Here is a 25,971-nt window from a genome sequence, read left to right as displayed (position 1 = left end):
CAAGAAACATATCACCCAGAATTTTGGACCAAAGCCCCTGTAGGCCTACGGCCGCCTCTGAATAGAAATGAATTTACAGAAAAGTATATTGACAGTGTCAAAAACAAGATGACTCGGTAGACGTTATTGTTTAGCTGAGTGAAGTCAAAACTTGTTGCTTGGTGACCCTTATAGATTGATATTTCTACCATCGTAAGGTGCTGTTTATTATTCATCATTTTTTTCGACTGTGGCGATAACGTCACATCGTTTGTGTTTGATGTATGTTAAGTTTTGCTAATTTGGTTTTTAAAACCCCTGAGACCCAAAACCTGAAAATAAGATCTTGAAATCTTTACAATCTGGACCCCTTGTCGACCGTTGTCTGTTGTTCCTACCAGGGTCGCGCGCTTTTGTTCTTATCATCATCGCGCGCTGTCGAGTTAATTGTTGTTGTTCTTACAATTGTCGTGTGGTTGGGGACTGATTGCGAGCCAAGCATGCAGTACCGGGCACCAAGGGCCTCCACACACGTCCGTATTACGGTGCTCGTGAAAGGGGGCACTTGAAGCGCTGCGGAAGTGTCTGCCTTTAATGAGCACTGGACGTAATGAAGCTGGAGCGGAACCGTTGCAGTTGTGCTGAGGGGCGATAGGCTGAGGAGACGCACTTGAGCCAGAAGAAATCGGCCTTTGTATTGTGGGTAACCTGATCGCCCGAAGGCTTGAAGAGACCAGGGACAATTGTTTTGGCCAGTGGTTTGCCGTTGTTGCTGGTTGATTTAGACACAAAGCAATTACACTATATATATATGTATGGGGCTGCGGGGTTTTCCCGGCTGTGGTTGAGTGCTGTACCACGAAGCTGTGTTTGAGTTTTGGAACAAAAGCTGCGTGGGTGGATATTGGCGCATGTTTGAACCATCACATGCCGCCATCTGATACGGCGAGTAGCGCTCAAGACGTTTTTAAACAAAGGTTGCTTTTAAAAAGCCGCAAAGCTTAAAATGTCCACAGACAGTCGCCTGTGACATAGTGGAATCAACATCGAATCAATCAGTCAATCCGTCACATATCAATCATTATAATTAAGCAAGTTAATTGCAAAATCTGGAGGAAAACGTCAATAAATTTGAAAGACGAAACTGATTGTTTCGTACGGTAAACGTAATCTTCCAAAACATGTTAAGTAGTTTTATTTCCTAATATGAGACAGAGAACACCTCAAATATAACAACAGCACTGATCAACCAATTTCGAACACATTCAAAACAACGTTTACCAAGACAACCAGAGGCTATATTGTCCTTTGCAACTCCCTTCCCTCCGTTACCAAGAAACCATCGTATGAGGTGAAAGTAGACCCGAGTTCCACATACAGTGTGGAATTTTAAGATCGCCAATAATCGGATGAAAATCAAGGCTTAACAAAAAGGGAGTTTTAAAATGGGGGTTAAATTTGCAAAGCTAGTGAACAGAGAATTTGAGAAAACAGAGTCTGAAAATGGAGGGAGTTTTAAATTGCGGTGTGTGTGTGTGGGGGGGGGGTTAAGGGGGATGTGGGGCACTGTAGTAGGAACATAACTGGGGCACTCGACTCATCGTGTTTGAATTGCTGGCACACGCTACATTCTCAGAGACGCACTTAGCGCGACAGCGGGCAGCTATAAAACAACGTGCTTCAGCGTCTTGAGACACGAGGGGCCAGGACTTGAGCCAGAGGACACGATAGGGAGGACACCTTCTTGCTGCTCTTGGTCAATGGCCCGCGTGATTATATCACCATCGCTAGTTATTAAAGTGACAGTGTCCGCTTTAAAGGGCATTCGCCGCAAACGGATAGTAACAGTGGTGAATGTTACGTACATCACCTTTAAAGAAACAAGCTGAAACAAGAGGTACAGATACCAGAAACACAGACTGCAGTCAGCACAATGTGACTCTTCCCCCCCAACCCCGGTGGTTTGGTTGGCACCTCTCCCCTCCTTTTTCTGGTCTTTTCTCTTTCTACTAGCCTGTAGGACAGAAAGTCCCAATCTTGTAATTTTTTGTAACAAATACTACCACATTTGTTCTTTCGTGTCAACATTTGGTTTCTTGGTTGGAATAACTTGTGACGCCATCATGCAGCAGAAAAACAACCACATCTAGAGGTTAGAGGGTAGACAATTGCCGTTTGTTGAGTTAATTAATATTAGTGTCCATTATTATTATGACGTAGAGTATATTGAGCAAAGCAGTGTGACATGTGTAGTTTGATTGAGATTCAATGAGAACTTTCCTTTGAAGGGGGGGAGGGGAGGGGGGGAACTTTAAACAACCTGGAAGCTTGCAATCAGCCAAGCACTTATAAAGGGAATATCAAAGTACATATTTTCTTTTTCTGAATTTCGAAAAGTAACAATCACATAACAGGATGGTCGTCTGGAATCGGCACCAACTACCTACAATAGCCTTGAAACTTGAGTAACTCAGGAGATCGCGTCACTGAGTAAATCAAATGATAATGCAGAAGCCGGGGTTCTATGCATGTTCTGAGCGCGTGCCTTTTAGTAGCCGCGCAACGAATAATCTACACGCTGCTGCCGTTCAGAGACGTACTGCATCAAACATTTATTTTGCTGAAAGCCGATTTGCAAACAGATTTTGTCTAATGTACGTTATGCTTTCTGCGACACTTGCAGTTTGCTCGGCAAAACAAAACCAGCAATCTTAGCAACGTAGAAAAGTAGTCAAGATTTACGACCGATAATCTAATTTTCATTTCATCCAAATTGTTTCTTGTAGAAATCTCAAGCAGACGATATCGGGTAACGGACAGAAATCCTCGCTCAGCCGTTAACAAATTTCACCTTGGAGCGATCAACCCCACGGAAACCTCCGCCTATCGAGACTCAGCTATAGAAACGTGATCCACAAAAGCCCGTCAAATGGCATCAAATAAACAATCCTTTCTCTATGAGTGTACATAGCTTACAAATTTGGTCATTAATCGGCATTTCGGTGTCAATCGCGGCCATTTCAACCCGACTATCAATAAGTTTGAAGTGACCGTTGTTCGGGAGCCGAGATTAACTTTTGAGTCTCCGCGGTAAGAGAGCCGGAGTTAAGGTCCTCGCAGTAGTCTCCCTTGGAAAGATTGATGGCTATCTATCGTCGATAAAAGGATTTGTTCGTGTTGACACGCTACTGGGTCGATTTCCTCCATTTTTCTGCAGACGACCTGTGTGGTCGTTCTCATGAACTTATCTTCCGCCGATTCGAGGGTCCTGCTGATCTCCGGTGATTTGGTGTTATTCCTATTGCTCCGTTTGTTCCACTTCTCTGGCGTTTTGGCTTATCTGGACCTATACACAGCGTACCTGTATATACCTTCCGAATACCTTCACCCTGAGTTCTTGTTATGTCCGTTTGGCATTGTTGCTATTCATCTGTAAGGTATTACTGCTGTCGACTGATACAGAGTAGTTTGTGGAAAGCTGAAGCGATTTGTCGTTGGTTTCGTTATTTTTATTCCTCAGGTTTAGCATTGAATCAAACTGTTCTCTTCTTGACATGGAGTAAACATTCTCTACGTACTTGTTGACTTTTCAAAGCTTCTCTGGTAATGCGCACACGAAATACCAGAACATTTATCATGAGTCACTCAGTGTGGCATGCTGCTTCCAAGCTGAGGCGTACCAGCTTTATGTTCTTGTAGGAAATGTTTCCAATTAAAGAGTTGAAATTTGGCTCTCCACGACAGAGTTTATTACCTGTCCCCCTCCCCCTCCCCCTCCCCCAAAAAAATTATTAAGAAGAAAAAAATACAAGAACTAACAACATCAAGAAAAGAAAAAAATGGAAACGCACTGTTTTTCGTACACAACTATTATGTTGGAAAACCTTATGAGTTCGCAACACGTGTACCTTTTCCAGTCCCAACGCCTACACTGCTCTTCGTTTGGTTTGTGTTTGTGTGTTTGTCTGTTTGTTTGTTGTTGGGATTTTTGCTCTCATTCCTTTCTTTCTTTTCTTTCTTTCTTCCCTCCTTTCTTTCTCTTATATTTTATTTTTTTTCAAACTTTTATCAATATGTGTTATTCTTGTTTGTTTTTTTCCCTTCTAGATGTTCTCTTTTTATATAATGTAGCCTTATTATTATTTTGCTTCTACGACGGATATTATTCACAGTTAACGCCCAGGCTTTAGTCTCGCACACGCCCCCTTCCTGAGAAAGACACGACAAACGTGTAAACTTGTCTGTGCCTGTCTAAACCTTTAATTCTTCGCTGACATGACTCCCGAACAATTTGACAAATTGTTTGACAACATATTTTACTGCCCATCTCCCTTCCACCCGCCTACTTGTAAAATGCATTAGCTGTGAGGAAGGGAGACAACTCGCTCTCGGCCGCTTAATTTGTTATCTCCCTTAGACTCTCACTCTCTCTCCGCAAATCCATGTCTCCGCTTCCGAAAAATCGGAGTTTCTGGCGGAGCATTGAAAAATCCACACTGGCAGCGTAGCCTCTCAGTGTTTACTGAGGCCCACATTAATGTCATCGTATCCCGTCTTCCTCGCGCATTCATCACGTGACTCATGTCCCCTCCCCCCCATACTCCCCAACCTGTGAACTTTAATGGACTTTTGGATGCTGGAAACGCTGCTTTACTGGACTTGCGCAACATCCCATCAAGTGCCGAAATAAACACTACTGTTGATTGTGGGCAGTAATGGAAAGACAAAGACAAGAGCATTCCGCGTACAAGGTCTTCATTCGCGTTGACATTAGTCAACACTGCCCTCATCCTGACTGGAGACACGGTTATTCTTGTATAATCTAGAGCTCGGTGGGAATAGAAACACGAGCATGCTTCCTCCTAAAGCGTCCTTATACATAGGGAGTTTCGTATTAGGGACATGTATGTGGTCATCATTCTGATCATCATCGGTCCATCGCCGGCATATCTCTCTGACCGAATGCATAATTACTGCGCGCAATCTATCAAAATAAGAATACAGAGTTATCTCCCATGTTTTTCGCCGGTGCGTCCCGCTAGCGCTACGTGTCATTTGTGCTACGTATCGTTTGCGCTATTTTCTGTAGTGCTATCGACACAAATTGCCAAAAACAGTAGTGCTATCGGCACGTAGTGCTATTGCCACAATTCACACGTGCCATTATCACTACGTCTCAATAGAACTACGTGTCGATATCACTATTTTTGAAAAACCAATGTACTGTAGCGCTACGTGTCGATAGCGCTACGTGTCGATAGCACTATACTACATGTTCAAACGGCAGACACTTCCCTTTGAGTTTGTGTTTGCGTGTGAGTGTGTATGTCTCTCTCTCTCTCTAGTCTCTCTCTCTCTCCCTCTCTCTCTAGGCTCTCTCTCTCTCTCTCTCTCTCTCCCTCTCTCTCTCTCTCTCTCTCTCGCTCTCTCTCTCTTTTCACCACGTATTTCGTATTTCATGGTTGTTGTTGGTGTGTGGTTTGCTTTTTTTGATTTTGTTCTTCCCCCATCCCCCGTGGTTTGTATGAGTCTGTGGCCTTAGTATAATAAACAGTTCTGAGCTATCTCTCTCTTTTTCCCTCCCCCCCCCCTCTCTCTCTCTCTCTCTCTGCACCTCAGTCTCAATCGCTCATTCTCTGTACTGACCTCTTTAAAATCGCTCTCTCCTTGTCTCTCCCGCTCTCCTCCCCCTCTCTCTCTCCATCTGTCTTTCTGTCTTATCTCGCTCTTTCTGTCTTCTCTCGCTCTTTCCCCCTCCCACCTCTCTCTCTCTCTCTCTCTCTCGCATGATACCGTATATATACATAGACGGATGTTTTTCCGTGTGTGAGTTTGTGTGTACGATACCGTGGGTACGTATGCGTTTGTGCGTGTGCGTGTGCGTGTGTGTGTGTGTAATGAGAGAGAGAGAGAGAGAGAGAGAGAGAGAGAGAGAGAGAGAGAGAAAAGAAAAGACAAGACAAGACAAAAACAAATTCTTTATTAACGAGGGTAATTGCATTAGCAACAGGTGGGTTTTTTTTTACATCCAGCCCTCGCCCATGGGAGGGTTTAATCTAATGACAATACTTTTAAAAATGTTACAATATCAATCAAAGAAGTAATACAAAACAAACAACCGAACAAACAAACGATTAACAGACTAAACAAAACATACAAACGAACATAACATAAGAGAGAGAGAGAGAGAGAGAGAGAGAGAGAGAGAGAGAGAGAGAGAGAGAGAGAGAGAGAGAGATAGAGAGAGAGAGATAGAGAGAGAGAGATAACTCAGAACTCAGAATTTATTATATTATATATAAGGCCAGAGAGAGAGAGAGAGAGAGAGAGAGAGAGAGAGAGTTCAGGATGTGTGGTGATAATATGCTAAATATTGAATCGCTCATTTTCATACAGTTTACATCGAGTACGAATTAAACCTAGTCCATCGGTGTGAGAATGATTGCTTAAAGCCAACTTGCACACTTTTGAACGCCCACGTGCCGGGTCAATGCCGAAAACATTCCACACACTTTAACAACAATGTGACTGGGTGAGACATGAAGCCTGTGCTGCGACTTCTGTCTTGTGTGTGGCGCACGTTTTTTTGTCAAAGCAGCACCGCCCTGATATGGCCCTTCGTGGTCGGCTGGGCGTTAAGCAAACAAACAAACAAACAAACAACAACATGTTCATCAAAACCATCCATTAAGTCTGAAACTAATAAATGGGAAAACTGAGATTAATCTGCATTTAAATCTCACAATTAATAATCTCAGTTAATGGGAAGGTATGGAAACGTTGACGCCGTCATTTGTCTAAGAAGATGTGAGAGGCACTTATGTAAAAAGATTAAGTGTGTTAATCTTGGGGAAACAAAATGAAAGAGAGGTCGTGATGAGTCGCTATTGCTAATGGTAATGTGAGAGATGCTGTTATAAAACATCGATTAAACCGACAACAGTGTCCTTTAACATCGACTTAACACTTAAGAATGCTAAAATGAAAGAGAGGTGACGTCCAGAATGTCATTATGTGAATAAATGTATACGCTGAAATGATTGATTAGGTAAATATATTAGAGATAAATAAATAATTCATTAATAACTAAATAAATTAAATAAATACATTATCTATTAATTACTTAATGTATTTATTTTATTTATTTAGTTATTAATGAATTATTTATTTATCTCTAATATATTTACCTTATCAATCATTTAGGCATATACAGTTATTCACATAATGACATTAAGTAATTAATAGATAGATAAATAAAATAATAACAAATTAAAAAAATAACTAAATAAATAAATAACAACTGACTACTAACAGCGTGTGAATAAGATTATGTTGCATTGATCTTTATGAATATGACTGACACGAAAAAGACAAATGAATTGAAAGAAAAGTCCAGAAAACATTTAGATTTAATTGATGTTGTTTTTTCTTTTGTTGTTTATGTTGGTTTGTTGGCGGTGTTGGTGGTGGCGGCGCATTGCTGTTGTTGGTTTTATATTGTATTTTGTTGATCTTCTTCCTCTTTTGTCTATTTCTCGATTGTATGATTGATTGAGGAACAAACGCATGGATGGAAGACTGAATAAATGAACTTTTATTTCAATTTTCTTTACATTTAGTTTTAAAACTTGACTCAATGTTTTAACATAGATGGTCTTCTTTTCAGTTGGTCACAAGCCGTTCATGTGGGCCCCGTTTCTGCAGCGCCCTCTTCAGAAGAGAAAGGGCGGACAAGTCCGTTTTTCAAACGACCAGACTTTGGAGCTGGAGAAAAAATTCGACGCGCAGAAATACCTCTCTCCTCCCGAGAGGAAAAAGCTGGCCAAACTCTTGCAGCTTACAGAAAGACAGGTTAGGACCATATATTGTTGTTGTTGTTGTTGTTGTTGCCCGTTATGTGAATAAATACACAAATCAATCAATCAATAATCAATCAACCAACCAATCAATCAATTAATCAATAAAAGTAATCAATCAAGAAAGAAAGAAAGAAAGAAAGAAAGAAAGAAGTAAATACATGGCTATGAACATTCTGGTACTTTGTTTTGGTTTGTTTTTCTATCTAGCAATTTATTTGAATGTGCGTGAATTAATATTGTTTATCATTTTCATTTTTCGTATCCCTCCATACTTTATGTGTGTGTGTGTTTGTTTGTTTGTTTGTTTGTTTGTTTGTTTTTGTACCTTAGCATTTTTTTCCTTTCACCCTTCCTTCTTTCGTTCGTTCCTTTCTTCTTTTTTTTCCTCGCTTCTTTCCTTCCTTTCTTTCTCAGTTTCTTTCTATCTATCTGTTTGTCGTAAATATTTTAAATTCATGAATTATGTCTTGTGATTGTTTTTTAAGTTGTGAAAAAATACTCTCACGAGAAATTTCAGGAACGTTCAGTTAGAATTTAGATCCATTTGTTTCACTGATAATTCATGTATCCCTTTATAATTGTTGTTTCAGGTGAAGACATGGTTTCAGAACAGAAGAGCCAAGTGGAGGCGACTAAAGCAGGTGTGTATTTAACTGTTCAAATACAATTTTCTGGACATTGTTTTGTACAATACAATTCAAGACAAAACAATACAATAATAATTGTTATCTCCAAAGAGAAGTTCTGGTGTCGGCTGACAACAGAACCCTTCAAAACAATTACCATGTAATTGATATAAGATATGATAACATTGATGTATACTTTTACATGCAGCTCTATACAAATAAAAATAAAGTGCTTTTACAGCGTTCACCTCAGCTCCTTTGAAACAAATTAATGACACTAAGGTACTAAAATGATGGCGTCTAAATTGTCATTACAAATGAAGAATCTAAAAAGGGATAGTATTTTTCTGCTTATGATCTTGTTCCATTTGTTCTCATGAATTGATGGATGGCTTGTCCAACCGCTAAAATGATTTATTTTAACACAGCCAACAACAACAACAACAAGTCGCGTAAGGCGAAATAACAACATTTAGTCAAGCTGTCGAACTCACAGAATGAAACTGAACGCACTGCATTTTTTCACAATGACCGTAGTCCGCCGCTCGTACAAAAGGCAGTGAAACCGACGAGCCTGTTTAGCGTTGTGGTGGTTGCGCTGTGCTGCATAGCACGCTTTTCTATATCTCTATTCTTTTTAACGTTCTCAACGTGTTTTTAATCCAAACATATCATATCTATATGTTTTTGGAATCAGGAACCAACAAGGAATAAGATGAACATGTTTTTAAATCGATTTCGGAAATTTGATTTTAATCATAATTTTTATATTTTTAATTTTCAGAGCTTGTTTTTAATCCGAATATAACATATTTATATGTTTTTGGAATCAGAAAATGATGAAGAATAAGATAAACGTAATTTTGGATCGTTTTATAAAAACAAAATTTAATTACAATTTTTAGATTTTTAATGACCAAAGTCATCAATTAATTTTTAAGCCTCCAAGCTGAAATGCAATACCAAAGTCCGGCCTTCGTCGAAGATTGCTTGGCCAAAATTTCAATCAATTTTATTGAAAAATGAGGGTGGGACAGTGCCGCCTCAACTTTTACAAAATGCCGGATATGACGTCATCAAAGACATTTATCAAAAAAATGAAAACAAATCTGAGGATATCATACCCAGGAACTCTCATGAAAAATTTCATAAAGATCGGTCCAGTAGTTTACTCTGAATAGCTCTACACACACACACACACACACACACACACACACACACACACCACAACCCTCGTCTCGATTCCTCCTCTATGTTAAAACATTTAGTTAAAACTTGACTAAACGTAAAAAGTGCCATGTGAACTAATAAAAACAGCGAACCGGTCATAGTCTCTGTTCAAATCATTTCAGGGCCAGGTTTAAACTTATTAAAATGATTAGAAAATTGTTGTGCCTTGGCTACAACAGCTAAAATTATTTATCTTAACACAGCCAACTACAACAACAAAAAGTGCCATGTGAACAAAACAAAAACAGCGAACAGTCAAATAATGTCAGGGCCAGGTCTAACAAAAAATAAGATGGTTAGAAAATGTTTGTGCCTTAGCTACAATAGCTGGCGTGAACAGTATTTGAAAATGTTTAAATGGTGAAGTGAACATCGATCTGTGACAGTCAGTTTTTTTCTGGCATCCAGTATCTAACTTCTCTCATCCAGTTACCTTCTCTTTAGCACTGATGACATTACCCCCGCGAAATTCACTCATTGAAATATAACAGATTTATAACATTGTCTGAATTGATTTTTTCCAGGAGTCACCCATCGGTGATGGGTCGGACAAAGAAGACGGCGAGAACAAAGACAAGGACGTGACGTCACCAGGATGTCCGCCGGAAATGGAGAGCGACCTTGAGGACAGTCGGGACTCACCATGCCCGGATGATGACATCATTCCTGACTCTGATGACGAAATTGACGTTGAGAGTGAGCACGGTTGTACATGATTGCCAAGGGTTTTTGACGTTCACTTCTGTTCCCTTGTGACATTTGCATTGTTCCTAGTCCACATCGCAACCAAACACATGTACCACAGGTTGATGGGGTTTATTTTCCTCGGAGAATTTGACGAAATGGACATAAACTTTTCGGCAAGTTTCAGAAGTTTTCGCCCCACCGTGAACAAATTTGGCAATTCTGAAAAAAATGACGACACAGTTTTCGGCGATATAAAATAATATTCATCGCTTGACCAACTGTGCCGACAACAAACGATATTCATGTGCTGTGACTTCGTTGTGCATGTTTCATTGCGAATGTTGACAGGGTGTCTTTACTTAAAACTGTCAGCAGCAACCCGTTCTCTTCAACCAAGAACATACAGTGTTGTTGTTGTTGTTGTTTTCATGCCAGGCATTATTAACGAAATAATGTTGGTGATAAATGGTTTGTGACTCGATCAGCTTTTTCTGGCGATCACTTTTAAAAATGCGATGTGAAGAAATATACGCCCCAGTAACTCGTATGCGGTATGGTCGTCAATCATTCTTGAGGAAGAAGATCAACTGCTACGATACACTGATACATTATTTGCCTCAGTATTCAGCCTCAATTTCCATTCACTTGAAGGGACGGAACAAGGATGGAAGAACTAATTTGCGAAACGGTTTACGAAGATAAAGACAGCATTTGAAAACTTTGCTTTCTTCGTTGAAGCCGAACCAAACATTTGTGCAGAAATGTTTCCACCACGGGAATAAAATCAATGAAATAAAATGGTGAAGAAAACGCAGTGACGACTTGTTACCGAACTGCTTAAATACTGTTGAACTGAAAAGACACGAACGTTGCCCTGTGGTTTCTGGAAATTTTCAAACTTCCTTGATGCGCTTTTGTGTATTGAGCATTACAAAAGGCGATGGCATACTAAATGAATATTAAAGAACTATCATAATCCAAATCTATGTTGTTATCGGAACACTTGGAAAGGAGAACTGTGGTCAATGATTGATATTCTTGAATAGTATCAACAAGTTAAAGCAGACATAAAGACTCGTTCATCAATTTTTGTTTTAAGAATGCAAATGCATGGACATCATTCATAAACGGTCTGTGGCCAATAGTGGATTTTTAAAGATTTTATTCCTGCTAACTGGCCGACACATCACCACAAGGACCTGAAATCTTCATTAAAAAGAACCTGCGTGTCAGTTTGTACTGGTGTGTGTTGTCTTCACTCGTAAAGAGGATTATGAATATTTCTTGTACATAATGAAATGTCGTGTTTGTGTGTTAATTTTGAAACATGATGGAAATGTGTAAAATACAGTCAAATTATGAAACGAATCATATAATTTTGATCTCAAAATCAACAATATGGTTTGCATTATTTTGTTCTTTGTTTAAAAATGATAGGCAGCGTTATTGGTCAGTACTTTAATCTTGGCTGCATAAAACACATCCGTCCACGTGCTTAGAGAAATCAATCAATCAATGAGGCTTATATCGCGCATATTCCGTGGGTACAGTTCTAGGCGCTCTGCAGTGATGCCGTGTGAGATGAAATTTTATACGGCCAGTAATTGCAGCCATTTCGGCGCATATTTACCTTTCACGGCCTATTATTCCAAGTCACACGGGTATAGGTAGACAATTATTAACTGTGCCTAAGCAATTTTGCCAGGAAAGACCCTTTTGTCAATCGTGGGATCTTTAACGTGCACACCCAATGTAGTGTACACGGGGGGGAGTTCGGACACCGAAGAGAGTCTGCACACAAAGTTGACTCTGAAATAAATTTCCGCCGAACCTGGGATCGAACTCACGCTGACAGCGGCCAACTGAATACAAATCCAGCGCGCTACCAACTGAGCTATATCCCCGCTATATGACACTGATGTGAGCGGATTTAAAGACACAGTCCTTCCCTTGAAACTGATTCGTCTCACTTTCACAGATTCAATGCTTTTAAAAAAGGATAGGTCTATCCCTGAACTTTGACACATCAACATCCTATAACTGGATCCTGCGCAGAGTTGTATTATTTTTTGCATGAATTAAAATCGCACAAGTGTCAGTTGAAAAATGTATTCACAGAAAAAAATACAACTCGTGACAGAAAGCACCTAGGCTTTAGGTTTTTGATATGTGTTCAAGTACAGGAATGTTCTTATCCCACGTAAGAGCCTGTCCAGATAAGAGACGGTGAGCCGAATCGTTCACACGTTAGGACCGTTCCTTTAAATGTATTTGTGACTTGTTTAACAGCACCAGTGTTTGTTTTGGAAATATTATTTTGCAGCACCTTGTTTTATTTTAATGTAGTTGATTTGGTTTGATTTTGTAAAGTTTGGGGTTTTTTTTTTTAACATATTTGTAATCACAAATGGAGAAAATTCAGTGTTTTATAAAAGTTAACAGACTATACGGACAATAAGAAATAACGGGCAAAATATGGCGCTGTAAATATGTGTGTGTGTGTGTGTGTGTGTGTGTGTGTGTGTGTGTGTGTATGTGTGTACCCATGTTTCCACAGGTTTGGTTGCCTAAATCACCATAAGGCAACCATCCACACGTGGATGGCAACCTAAACTCTGGATGGCAACCTAATTGTGTGGATGGTCGCTTCATTTAACACCGTTAAATTGACTTTTTTGACGGAAAGAATGTCATAACAATGTTGAAAATGACATTCTTTCCGTCCACACGTGTGGATGGTTGCCTTATGGTTAAATTGACACCGTTAAATTTACTTTTTTGACGGAAAGAATGTCATAACAATGTTCAAAATGACATTCTTTCCGTCCTCTATAGGCGACGAAATAGGTCAAATTTTGTGCATTTTTTAGTGCAAAATTCTTCGATGCCGGAGCGAGTACTGCACCCAGTGCTGTTGTAGTGCAAGTGCACTAGAAAGGCACTACACCCAGTGCCGCCTCTTAGGTAACCATCCACACTTTAGGTGTGTGTGTGTGTGTGTGTGTGTGTGTGCGTGCGTTCGTGCGTGAGTGTGGGTGCGTGCGTGCGTGCGTGTTAACGCACCTGCTTGTGTGTGTGTGTGCGTGCGTGCATGCAAGTGTAATACATTGCATTTGCATATATTCAAATTGTTGAATTACTTGTAACAGTAGCCCGTTGACGTTGGTTGCTTTTGTCTTGCAACCAAATTAGCACCACTACGTTGTGACCAATATTTGATAGTGCATAATGATTGCAAAATAACACTGCCTCGAAATCGTTCGTCCTCAAGAATTGGGATCTTATGTTGCATTGCTTTTTCCGTCAAACCTAAATGTTTGTATGATGGACCATACGTTTATGCGCGCTCGAGTTTTCAAGCAACTGAAAAAGCACAAACTTGAACATAACATGCAATGTTATTTGTTTGAAACTTTACTGAGTACTATGTGTTATACGTCTTTTTCTCATCCGTGGAATACATGTTTCCTTCCTATCCCTTGGGTCCTTTTTATTTACTTTTTTTTTTGGGGGGGGTGGGGGGGGGAATGCGAAAATTATATGATTTCATGTTGTTATCATTATAATTTCCTTACGATACTAATGTATTTATATTTATTAATATCGGTAATATTAATATCAAGTTATCATTAAACTGCACGAATAACACTGATAACTGTTCCTGAAAAACATTCATTTCAAAAATTACTCTTGCGTTTTTGAGGCGTCTAAAAAGTGCCTTTTTGAGTGTGTTTTTTTATCCGATTTTTATCTGTGTGACAGGGGAGGCTACCGCTCCTTTCACAGCAGACTCTGCACCCGAGTTGTTGGCCTTTAAGTCAACACCGGTGGATTGTGGAATTCTGTTTGTGATGTTTTTCTTTTCTTTATTTGGTGTTTAACGTCGTTTTCAACCACGAAGGTTATATCGCGACGGGGAAAGGGGGGAGATGGGATAGAGCCACTTGTCAATTGTTTCTTGTTCACAAAAGCACTAATCAAAAATTTGCTCCAGGGGCTTGCAACGTAGTACAATGTATTACCTTACTGGGAGAATGCAAGTTTCCAGTACAAAGGACTTAACATTTCCTACATACTGCTTGACTAAAATCTTTACAAAAATTGACTATATTCTATACAAGAAACACTTAACAAGGGTAAAAAGAGAAACAGAATCCGTTAGTCGCCTCTTACGACATGCTGGGGAGCATCGGGTAAATTCTTCCCCCTAACCCGCGGGGGGTCTGTTTGTGATGGGGTCTGGTGGTTTCCGATTGTCTGTATGTTCATGGAAACCTTCGGGTTTGCATAACAGTTTTTATAGGGCTAAGAAATTAGCCCTAACATTTTCAATCCTGTTTGATGGCACTTCGCCTCCCGAGGTGATCGTAGTGTTACGGCACTCGGTTACATCTGTAATTGGAATAAACTATCCTCACATTCTTCTGCCCAATTTTCTTCTTCTTCTTTTGATGATGATGATTAAAATTTCACATTTTGTTCTGAGTTACTGACTTTGCTTATTCTTGATCTTATAGCAAACTGGTTCAATTTTTTATTTTATTCATATGACTATTTTTTTTTCATTTGATTTTGTCCTCTTGTGCAATGTTATTCATGTTTTGGCCTTTTTGAACACAAAATACTAATTTCTTATACTTCGAAGTGTTCAGAGAACTCACAAATAAGATAAGAACATTAAAATGTTCAAAGCAAATTTTGAATGCGACAGAACGGATTTTAAGTACATCTGTGTTCGATCTGCTCTTACTATAATGCATACGTACAAACCACATAATTCGCATTGTGATTTGCGCAGTGTCTGTATAAGATAAATGATAGCGCACAATATGGTCATTGGTTCGATTGCTCTGCATTCCGTTTCGTTGCAATAAAATGTTTTTGTCGTGTATTTCTTGTGTATTTTACTCGTCCATACCATGCGTGCGAATCGTCTTGCCTCGATACTCTTCCCATCTGTGTGTTCAGGTGTGTGTGTGTGTTTTAGTGTGTGTTTTAGTGTGTGTTTTAGTGTGTGTGTGTGTGTCTGTGTGTGTGTATGTGTGTGTACGTACGGTGTGTGTGTGTGTGTGTGTGTGTGTGTGTGTGTGTGTGTGTGTGTGTGTGTGAACACGTTGATTAGTACAACAAAATGCTCGGACACAGTGTATTAGCTTCATAGGAAGCCCCATTACACACACACACACACACACACACACACACACACACACACACACACACACACACACACACACACACACACAATGACTCACACACAATGACACGCACGCACGCACGCAAGCGCGGGCACGTACATCGCATAAGAAATCATGTTAATACTTTCGTACAAGCAAAGTAAAAGGAAAAATAAACCCCCTTGCAAACACAAATTTGTTTATTATGTGCGCCCAGAAATTATACCAACACCGGGAGTGATCACTGGCGCTTTAAATCACGCAGTGGCTTAATCCAAGGGAAATAACTGCTGCTGCAACCAATCCTATAATAGTATAAAACGTACTAGGCACTTCCCTTAACGCAGAACTAACGCGAGTTACACACGACACGACTTATTACAACTGTATACGTATATAATCTAAATGTACATCTTAAAATGTTCAACAGATTTATCGTTATGTACAATGATGCCAAAATGTGTTTTGAAGATAATACGCCCATTGACCGGCCCCGGTAGGACACCACACTCCACATTAAAGGCACACTCAGCTTCACGTAAACCATCAGTTTCTGGTCACAGACACTGTCAGGCTTTTACACACAGTACTAACACCCTTTCGTTGAAACATTCATCGCTTGAGAACATCCTAGGTGCCCTCCGTAAAGAGCGGGCATTTTTCAAAGAATTTATTTTTGCTTGTGTAGCCGGATTTACAAAGAGACAAATCGGACGCCTCGTTTTGGCACTAGACCTAACTTTTAAAATCAAAATAATAAGTTGACAGCTTGTTACACAAAAATTCTTAAATCATAAAACAATTCTTTTTTCATCAAGACAAGATCAGTACAATTCGAAGTTTTGAAAGTTTGAAAAAAGGGAGCCCGGAAGCATGTCACACAAGGTCGTGTATTCCCAACCAGACGAATTTTCTGCATGTCGCTTGCTTCTTTGAAGTCTATCGCCGCCGATAAGTTCGTGTGAATCGCAGCCTTTTTTTGCGTTTTAGATTCAGAGGTACACAATAACGTGATATTGCAGATACAGCGAGTCGCATTGAAATCACAAACTGACGACTAAATTGTATAAAAAAAATAAAACAAGTCGCGTAAGGCGAAATTACTACATTTAGTCAAGCTGTCGAACTCACGGGATGAAACTGGACGCACTGTATTTTTTCACCAAGACAGTACAGCTTCGTCAATCCCCGCGTGAAGGAAATCGCTCACCTTCCACGTGCAAAACGTAGTGATATTGACACGCCAGATTAGCGCGGTGGCGTATTGTGCTAAGCAGGAAAGTGCGCTTTTCTGTATTCTTGTTAACTTTCTGAGCTTGTTTTGAATACAACCTATCATATCTATATGTTTTTGGAATCAGGAAATGATCACGAATAAGATGACATCATTTTTGGATCGATTTCTTAAATTTTAATCGTAAGACTAATTAATCTATTTTCGTTAATTGTGATCACATTTTAGGAGTAAACATGACATATGTATATATGTTTAGATTCAGAATGTGATGAAGAATACGATGCAATCAATTTTAATTCTGTTTGCGAAAAATCGATTTTAATGACAACTTTAATGAGCAAACTCATTAATTAAATTTTAAGCCTTCAAGCTGAAATGCAATACCAAAGTCCGGCCTTCGTCGAAGATTACTTGACCAAAATTTCAACCAATTTGGTTTAAAAATGAGAGCGTGACAGTGCCGCCTCAACTTTCACGAAAAGCCGGATATGACGTCATCAAAGACATTTATCAAAAAAATGAAAAAAAATCTTGGGATATCATACCCAGGAACTCTCATGTAAAATTTCATAAAGATCGGTCCAGTAGTTTACTCTGAATCGCTCTACACACACACACACACATACACAACGACCCTCGTCTCGATTCCCCCCTCTACGTTAAAACATTTAGTCAAAACTTGACTAAATGTAAAAAGGAAAGTGGATCACACGGGTTCACGATGGCTCAGGGGTTAGATAAACCACGAAAACTGGTGTGTGGTTTACGCGAGCTAAATAGCCATTCAAACGAACTGTGTCATTTAATGCTATTAAATGCTATTGCAAACTTGTGTGTTCCATAAGGTTAGAACTGCTTTTTTTCCATGAGATTTAAATCGTTCTGTAAATTATTTGAGGCAGACTGGGACTTTACGATTGGGAGATTGGCTCCCTCCAGTCATTACATCAAAGTATTTATCTTAAAAAAAACAACTTTTTGTGTGTGTACCATAATAACGCTTTTAAGTGTCAACAGCATCATCACATCAAATGCTTTCAAACTGTCAAAAATCGCATGCGCTGCCATTCTGCTGTCTGGAGATTAAAGGCACACACAGCCTCCCGTAAACCATCCGTTTCTGGTCACAGACACTGTCAGGCTTTTACACACAGTACAAACACCCTTTCGTTTAAACACTCACCGCTTGAGAACATCTGCAAAAAGGCGTCAGAATGAGAATTACAGTCTGGAATTCCCACTACTCAAAACTCATTTCAGCTATAGGAAGCTTAAAAGTAATAAATTAATTTGTTAATCAAAGTTCTGCTTGAAAATAAAATGCAATAACAGATTCAAAAATGAGTGCATTGAATTTGTTAAATGATTTTCTGAAGCCAAAAATATGTACATATGCTGTGCTTGAATTGAAAATTTGCTCAGAAACAAGGGAAATCTGTGTCATGCAAACGAGGTACACTGTTCGCTGTCCTGCGGTGGGGTTCTGGTCCGAGCGGCCGGACAGAAGGGGAGACGACCCAAGGCGGGTAGACGGTTGATACAGGCGTTGAAAATGGACAGAGAGTAGACGTCCAGGCCTGACCACCCACCCTCACCCCCTTCCCTTCCTCTGCCGGATTCCCGTCGCCACAGAGTTAGGCCTCGTTCCTCGTCAGTGCCTGGGACAGAGAAAGAAGTAAGTGGTAAGAGACAAGGACAATGAAAATTATGCATTTAACGAGGGTAGAGAGAGAGAGAGAGAGAGAGAGAGAGAGAGAGAGAGAGAGAGAGAGAGAGAGAGACAGAGACAGAGACAGAGACAGAGACAGAGACAGGCAGACAGACAGACAGACAGACAGACAGAGACAGAGACACAGAGAGAGACACAGAGAGAGACACAGAGAGAGACACAGAGAGAGACACAGAGAGAGAGAGATGAATTAAAATGAAATTACTATTGATAGAACAAGAGGCCGTACGTCGGCCCATTTAATGGGGGGGGGGGGGGGGGGGAGACACAGAGAGACAGAGGGAGAGAGAGATACAAAGACAGACAGACAGACAGACAGACGGACAGACAGACAGACAGACAGACGCTCAAGAGTTTGTCTGAGAACTGCAAAGAGATGGCCTTTTGGTAACTAAAGGCACAGCCTTTCCCGACCAAAAGATTTTGGCTCACCATTATCTGATCTGGCCAGGCTTTTCCACTTGGAACTAATTCATCAAGAAAGTCTAATTCTACCCATGCTGTAGTCAAAAATAATGTTGATTTGGGTATATGTCCTATTGGAGGGATGTGGTCTTATCCCGAGACAGGGAGCAGAACTGTTTTCACAGGGAGGAGTGTGCTTTCAAAGTTTCAAAACTGACTCGATTGTTTTTCAGTTCAGATTAAATAACAACTGGGTACATTTTCACAGCGAACCCGGCTTCACAACGTAAAATTGCACAGGGTTACAAAGCAACAAGGCACACTTATTAATGGTCGATTCAAACAGATTAACAACGAATGAAATACTCCCTCCTTTTCTTTGCCTCAAAAGAAATTTCAAGTGCAGAATTAGCCATACGTTCATCATAACTGAGAGCTTACAGTTGTTTTCCCTTTTCCTACCTGTTTGTTTCTTTCTTCATTTGTTTGCCGCCGTCTTTCATTTGCGTTTTCTTTTTTCTTCATATTTCTGTCTTTTTTTCCTTCATTGTTTTGTTTGTTCCGAACACGAGTAGCCAACGTTGACCACTTTATTTCAGTTAGAATAAAAAATGGAAGCATTAATGTTTATTTTCAAGTTAATTTCCAAGTCTGAAGGAGCACAGACACAGGGTTGTTCTGGGTTGTTGTTGTTGTTGTTGTTGTTACATGGCTTGTATTAGACACCGGAAAAGAGGTCTTACCGGGTAGCGAATTGTCGAGAACAAAGCCGATGAACCCGCCGACAAACATACTGGTTGACAGCAACACCTCAATGATCTGGTCTGCTATACTGCTACCTGGCACACACACACACATACGCACACGCACGCACACACACACACACACACACACACATATTATATAACATGAGGAAATGAACGGGGGGGAAAAACATATTTTTATTTGACAAATTGACCTTGTGGCAGATGATGACAATCTGTGAAACTACTTCATTAATAAAATTAAAACTCTGAACATGAAGAAGAACTTCGCCTCTAATGTGATTTGTGGCTGTGAAAATCGCTCATCTAGCTTCGGCCAGTGTCAGTCATGGCATGGCGATGTGGCCTTTGCTCTCATCCTATCCTATCTGCTGACCAGTTGACCACTGACCTGTGTCGATGGCCTCTTTGTGAGCGCTGATCCAACGTGGCAAGGTCAGACCAATGAAGAGGGACAGTCCCAGCACACACATGTTGCGGGGTGTTCTCATGTCGACGAAGCGCAAGTTGGACAAACCAACTGCTGTTACCATACCTGAAACCAAAACAAATGAAACAATCAATGGGCGAAAAAGACAGCCTGCACGTACACGGAAGGTAGGCAGGGAGGTCGGCAGGCACACACACACACGCGCGCACACAAATACACACACGCGCGCGCGCACGCGCGCACACACACACACACACACACACACACACACACCTAAAGTGTGGATGGTTACCTAAGAGGCGGCACTGGGTGTAGTGCCTTTCTAGTGCACTTGCACTACAACAGCACTGGGTGCAGTACTCGCTCCGGCATCGAAGAATTTTGCACTAAAAAATGCACAAAATTTGACCTATTTCGTCGCCTATAGAGGACGGAAAGAATGTCATTTTGAACATTGTTATGACATTCTTTCCGTCAAAAAAGTAAATTTAACGGTGTCAATTTAACCATAAGGCAACCATCCACACGTGTGGACGGAAAGAATGTCATTTTCAACATTGTTATGACATTCTTTCCGTCAAAAAAGTCAATTTAACGGTGTTAAATGAAGCGACCATCCACACAATTAGGTTGCCATCCAGAGTTTAGGTTGCCATCCACGTGTGGATGGTTGCCTTATGGTGATTTAGGCAACCAAACCTGTGGAAAAATGGGTACACACACACACTCACACGCGCACACACACACACACACATATATATATGTAAGCTTATTAACACACACGACCCCCCACCCCCCACCCCCGCACACATGACCCTCCCCTCCCCCCTCCACACCCACACAGGTACAAGTTCACTTAGCAAGCTTCAACAGTATAAAAGCAGGAAGACTGACCAAACATGGCGAGGAACATGCCTCCCGCCACAGGATCGGGGATGGTGACGAAGAGGGCTCCCACCTTGCCCAGACAGCCCAGCACGACCAACAGAACACCCGCTGTCTGTACCACGCGCCGTGACGCCACCTGCAAGGGCAAGGCCATTGTGTAATGTATCGATTGAACATTGGATGCCCCTTCTTTAAACTATGTGACGTCAGAGTCCGACAAAAATTCATATTTAGGCGGCCAGTTGAGACTAAAAAATAGTGCATGTTTGTGTGTGTTCAATCGTAAAAACAAAAAGTCGCGTGAAGCGATATAAAAGCATTAGTCAAGCTGTCGGCATGAAAGGAACAGATTTAACACCCGAAAAACAGTCATCGCCGAGACTATATTAAGATAGTCTCGACTAACCACACCGAAAAACTGAGACTGGTCACCGCGTAGCGCGCGAACGCAGAACTTATTTTCTAATTTCTAATTTTCTTTAATTCTGGGCACATTTTTATAGTAAAAATGACATATGTATATGTTTTTGAAATCAGGAGAAATTGAGAAATACGATGAAATCCTTTTTGCATCTGCTAGTGAAAATTCGATTTTATTGACAATTTTAATGAGCAAACTAGTTAATTAATGTGTACGCTGCCGAGCTGCCAATCCCATAGTCCGGTCTTTGTCGAAGATTGCTTGACCTAAATTTCAATCAATTTGATTGAAAAATGAGGGCGTAACAGTGCGGCCTCAACTTTGAAAAAAAGCCGGATATGACGGATATTTATCGAACAAATGAAAAAAAATTCTGGGGATATCCGCACTTTACATTTTGGGTTCAAAAACGTCCGCCTTTGCATGACCCTTCCATAAAGTGACCAAATGTGACCCGTTCTCACAAAATGATAGATAAGTCGCTGGCCGGGCCAGCTGCACAGCGAACAGAATAAGTTGGTGAGGGTCAATATGGTTAAAATTCACTTTTTTTGGCCGATCTGAGCGCAGCAGTATCTCCTTCTCATTGCCCCACAGCTGCCAAGGTGAACTCTTGTCATTCGGGATGAACTTGACCACCATGCCCCCAGTCACTCGCTTCAAACTGCGTCCCAACAAAACCGCCCCCTGGTACCCTGCTGTCCAAGATGAACTGCTAAACAGCAGCGACGCCGAGCAGAATGATAGGCAGTGGCTAAAATCTGGCTTGTCTGTACATAAACAGATTTTTAATTATGCAAAACGGTTTGTTGCCAGCATTGTGGACGGAGCCAAACGAGCGTTCTACTCCACACAGATAGCAGGGAGCCTTTCGAGCAAACAGCTGTTCAGTTTAATAAACAGAACCGAATACATACATGGGGGCCGTTGGGTTAGGGTTGGCAGATGGGGGGTGGAGTTGGAGTAAGCATTTTTAGCAAAAGTTGAGTGGCAATAATCCTCAATGTAGTCGCGTACTGTGCCATGCTATTCACACGCGCACGCGCACACACACACAAACACACACACACACACAAACACAAACACACGCGCGCGCATACACACGCGCGCGCGCGCACACACACACACGCGCATGCGCGCGAACGCACGCACGCACGCACTCACACACACAAACACAAACACACACCGACACACACATGTGCACATGCACACCCGCATGCACACATGCATACTCGCATAGACACACACACACACACACACACACACACACACACACACACACACACACACACACACACACACACACACACACACACAAACACACACGCATGGGCACGAACGCTCGCACGCACGCACTCACACAAACACACACACAAACACACACAAATGTGCACACGTAAACAAACAAATACAACCACAAACTTCATTGCACGGAGAGATGGAGGGAGGGGGAGAGAGAGAGAGAGAGAGAGAGAGAGAGAGAGAGAGAGAGAGAGAGAGAGAGAGAGAGAGAGAGAGAGAGAGAGAGAGAGAGAGAGAGAGAGAGAGAGAGAGAGAGAGAGACCTACCTTAGTGATGCCAATGGCGGCTACATTTTCGCTGTAAGAAGTGGTGCCGTTTCCCGAACCAAAAGCACCGGCTATGACACAGCCTATTCCCTCCACTCCAATACCTGTTGGCACGCGAAACACGAATGGTAATGTCGTTCCTTTACACGTAATAAGAAAACTAGCTTGGCTGGCATGGGCACGGGCACGCTTACCCTTGTACATTGCAGCTTACTGGCTGGTGTTCAGTACGTTTGCACTGCAGTGTGAATGCACGTACTAGTAGATGTGTCGTTTTGTCAATGAAACGTTCTACAACTTTAACATTCTTGTGTTGTTGTGTAGGCTAATTGTTTTTTTGTTTTTGTTTTTTTCTTCTTGGTGTACTGCACAACAAAAATGTTTGGTCTTTTACTCGTATCCATGGTGATGTTTTGAGGTTGAGAATACAATTGGCTCCAAAATATAATGTGTAAAGATGCGTGCATGACTTATTACAGAGGTACATAAACGGAAAAGTGATTCTTAGGTGACACAATGTCAAAAACAAACGGTTACTTATAACAGTAAACTACGTCGCCTCGCGCTGCTGAAAATGTTGCATTGATCACACTATAAAAGATCAGTTCTTCTTACCCCTGTTGAGGGCGTGCGATGGAGGGGGCGGGGCACAGGACAGACGTGCGCATGCGTAGTAGTCGCCGACGGATTCGATCATGGAGGCCAGCACACCGGCCAGCATACCCAGCACAGCGCTCACACTGACCGTCGGCACGCCCCACTGACCTGCACACAGAGCAGAATAAGTGACATTGGTGTACACAAGATACAGTCCATGAGAATATGCTCATTTCAGGAAATTTACACATTTCCTAGAATTTGTAGGAAATTTTTAAAATCCCCGAGTGAAACAGGACATTTACAAATATACTGACATTTTCAGGGATTTTGTCAATTTCCTGATTTTGACAATTTACTGTAACATATATAAGGTATGTCAACGCAAAGCACGTACCATCCTTTGTATACGTAAGCAGGGCAGGGCTGGACCTAAGGTATGAGAGAGGGGGGGGCGGCTTCCAGAATGTGGCAGGGATACAACAAGGGCTGGCCATACTCATTGTCAAATGACAGTAGACGGGGACCCCTGTAATTGTGGCTGGATCTGTGCTCTGGTGCTGTTTGTGCCAAACTCAATTCCACTTTTAGTAAAACCATTCGTTGCCCTTCCGTATGCAACACAGAGCTCGAAAAATAGCGTCAGCACGGTGAACCGCAGACATTCCAAGAGTTTAACATTCACAAACGTTTCTAAAAGGGTACCATGGCATACAAGCCTCAAGCACGGAGTAACATAATTATATGTTGCTTGTCCTTCGTTTTCGTTGTCGAAGATGACCGCAGACTCATGCTATGCTTGGATGCCTAATGTGATGGGTCCGGAGGTGGCTGATGAGGCCTATCCGGGCCAGGGGACCAATCATACACGTAGGGAACATATACACATATATGCTATGTATAACGCAGGGGCCTCTAGCCACGTCTTCACACACCTGGGTAGGGTACCCGGAACCAAGGGGCGTTGGTGATGGCGGCGGAGCGGGTGTCAGTGCGGGCATTGTAGGCCCAGTGGTCAGGGTCATCGGGCAGCGCGTTGGTCAGTGTCAGCACCAAGCACAGCAACCAGCTCAGCGCCATCGCCAACAGAACCTGAAGGAAGACAAATGGTTTAGAGATGAACCGCTCCATTTGAAGTCCTACAGCTTTAAGACTTCACCCTTTTTTGCGTGCGTGCGTGCATGTGTGTGTGTGTGTGTGTGTGTGTGTGTGTGTGTGTGTGTCTGTGTGTGTGTGTCTTCTGTCTGTCTGTCTGTCTGTCTGTGTATCTGTCTGTCTGTCTGTCTGTCTGTCTGTCTGTCTGTCTGTCTGTCTGTCTGTCTGTGTGTTTGAAAGATTGTTGCGATGAATAACCATGCAGTCTCTGACCGGAAAAAGTCCAAAGATGGGAAGATGCTTAGCGGAGCATTGACAGCCATGTTTCCGTGTTATGCTGACTGTTGGCAGAGGAACAGATACTTTGTGCAGACACTGAGAGAATACGACTATCAGCACCACAGTCCTGCAACAGACACAATCAGATACAACTATACTTCACATATTGATGCACTACTGTATACAAGATTGTTCCCCCCAAATCACCAGAGAATGCAATTAACTTTCAGATCCTCTGTCCTGAACACACGAAAAAGCCTTAATATACGCAGAAATTGAGAGTAATATTGCGGCTAGGTAAGATCTTACTGTAGAGCCTACTGCACCCAACTGTCAGAGTAATTAAGGGTCCGCAAATACTATGAGAATATCATTTTCTAGAAGCAAGAGACACGCTTATTCGGTTTTTCGCTGGTTGTGCTCCTTTTCCTTGGCATAACATACAGAAATTCAAGCAAGACACACTGTTCTCAAAGTACGATACAAAACAATTGTCTGGGCGTGAAAACCACAGTCACGCGAATACTTTTACGCATGCGCACAAAGCCGTCAGACTCCATCGGGAGACCCCGACTCGGCGACTGGCTCACAGCAAAAGCCAAACTGATCGTACATTGTTAAGGCCGGTGTAACACGAAATTTTTACTCCACGAAATATTTACTCCGGGGTAAAAATTTCGTACGAAATTCTTTCTCCGAGTACACCTTTCGTTCGAGAAAAGAACTCCCCAATGCACGAAAAAAATTACTCCCTCCACGAAATTGTTACTCCCCATATTTTTTACTTCCAGTAAAAATCTCTTACGCGAAAATGGGACGCGGGCGAAGGGATAATGCCAATAATATGTGATATCGCGCAAACGAATGTTGCGCTACCCTTCCTCCACCCCTTCCACCACCAAGACTAACAGGGGACAAGGGAGTAAACATTTCGTACACCTGGCATGGGAAGTTAAATTGCTCGTGTTAGGGTGAAGTGATTTATTCGTTATGTATTCGTCAG

At 41.5% G+C, this 25,971-nt stretch overlaps 2 protein-coding genes across 2 annotated transcripts in view; one reads left to right on the top strand and one right to left on the bottom strand.

Moving 5' to 3' along the window:
- Positions 1 to 13,903, top strand: part of LOC138982592 (hematopoietically-expressed homeobox protein hhex-like) — a 29,633-nt gene extending 15,730 nt beyond the window's left edge. Inside the window, exons 2-4 of the mRNA XM_070355918.1 lie at positions 7,646 to 7,830; positions 8,429 to 8,479; positions 10,219 to 13,903. Of these exons, the coding sequence (XP_070212019.1) occupies positions 7,646 to 7,830; positions 8,429 to 8,479; positions 10,219 to 10,410 (428 nt within the window). The 3' untranslated portion in view covers positions 10,411 to 13,903. The remainder of the gene's footprint in view (positions 1 to 7,645; positions 7,831 to 8,428; positions 8,480 to 10,218) is intronic.
- Positions 13,904 to 15,683: 1,780 nt separating this feature from the next.
- Positions 15,684 to 25,971, bottom strand: part of LOC138982589 (solute carrier family 23 member 1-like) — a 45,524-nt gene continuing 35,236 nt past the window's right edge. Inside the window, exons 7-14 of the mRNA XM_070355912.1 lie at positions 24,963 to 25,095; positions 24,530 to 24,686; positions 23,613 to 23,762; positions 22,998 to 23,101; positions 21,015 to 21,144; positions 20,082 to 20,225; positions 19,670 to 19,765; positions 15,684 to 18,450 (exon numbers count right to left, since the gene is read on the bottom strand). Of these exons, the coding sequence (XP_070212013.1) occupies positions 18,233 to 18,450; positions 19,670 to 19,765; positions 20,082 to 20,225; positions 21,015 to 21,144; positions 22,998 to 23,101; positions 23,613 to 23,762; positions 24,530 to 24,686; positions 24,963 to 25,095 (1,132 nt within the window). The 3' untranslated portion in view covers positions 15,684 to 18,232. The remainder of the gene's footprint in view (positions 18,451 to 19,669; positions 19,766 to 20,081; positions 20,226 to 21,014; positions 21,145 to 22,997; positions 23,102 to 23,612; positions 23,763 to 24,529; positions 24,687 to 24,962; positions 25,096 to 25,971) is intronic.

This window comes from Littorina saxatilis, linkage group LG12 (genome assembly GCF_037325665.1).
Source record: "Littorina saxatilis isolate snail1 linkage group LG12, US_GU_Lsax_2.0, whole genome shotgun sequence".
Lineage (NCBI taxonomy): Eukaryota > Metazoa > Mollusca > Gastropoda > Littorinimorpha > Littorinidae > Littorina > Littorina saxatilis.
Note: the sequence above shows the minus strand (reverse complement) of the source record. Positions and strands in the feature narration are given on the sequence as shown.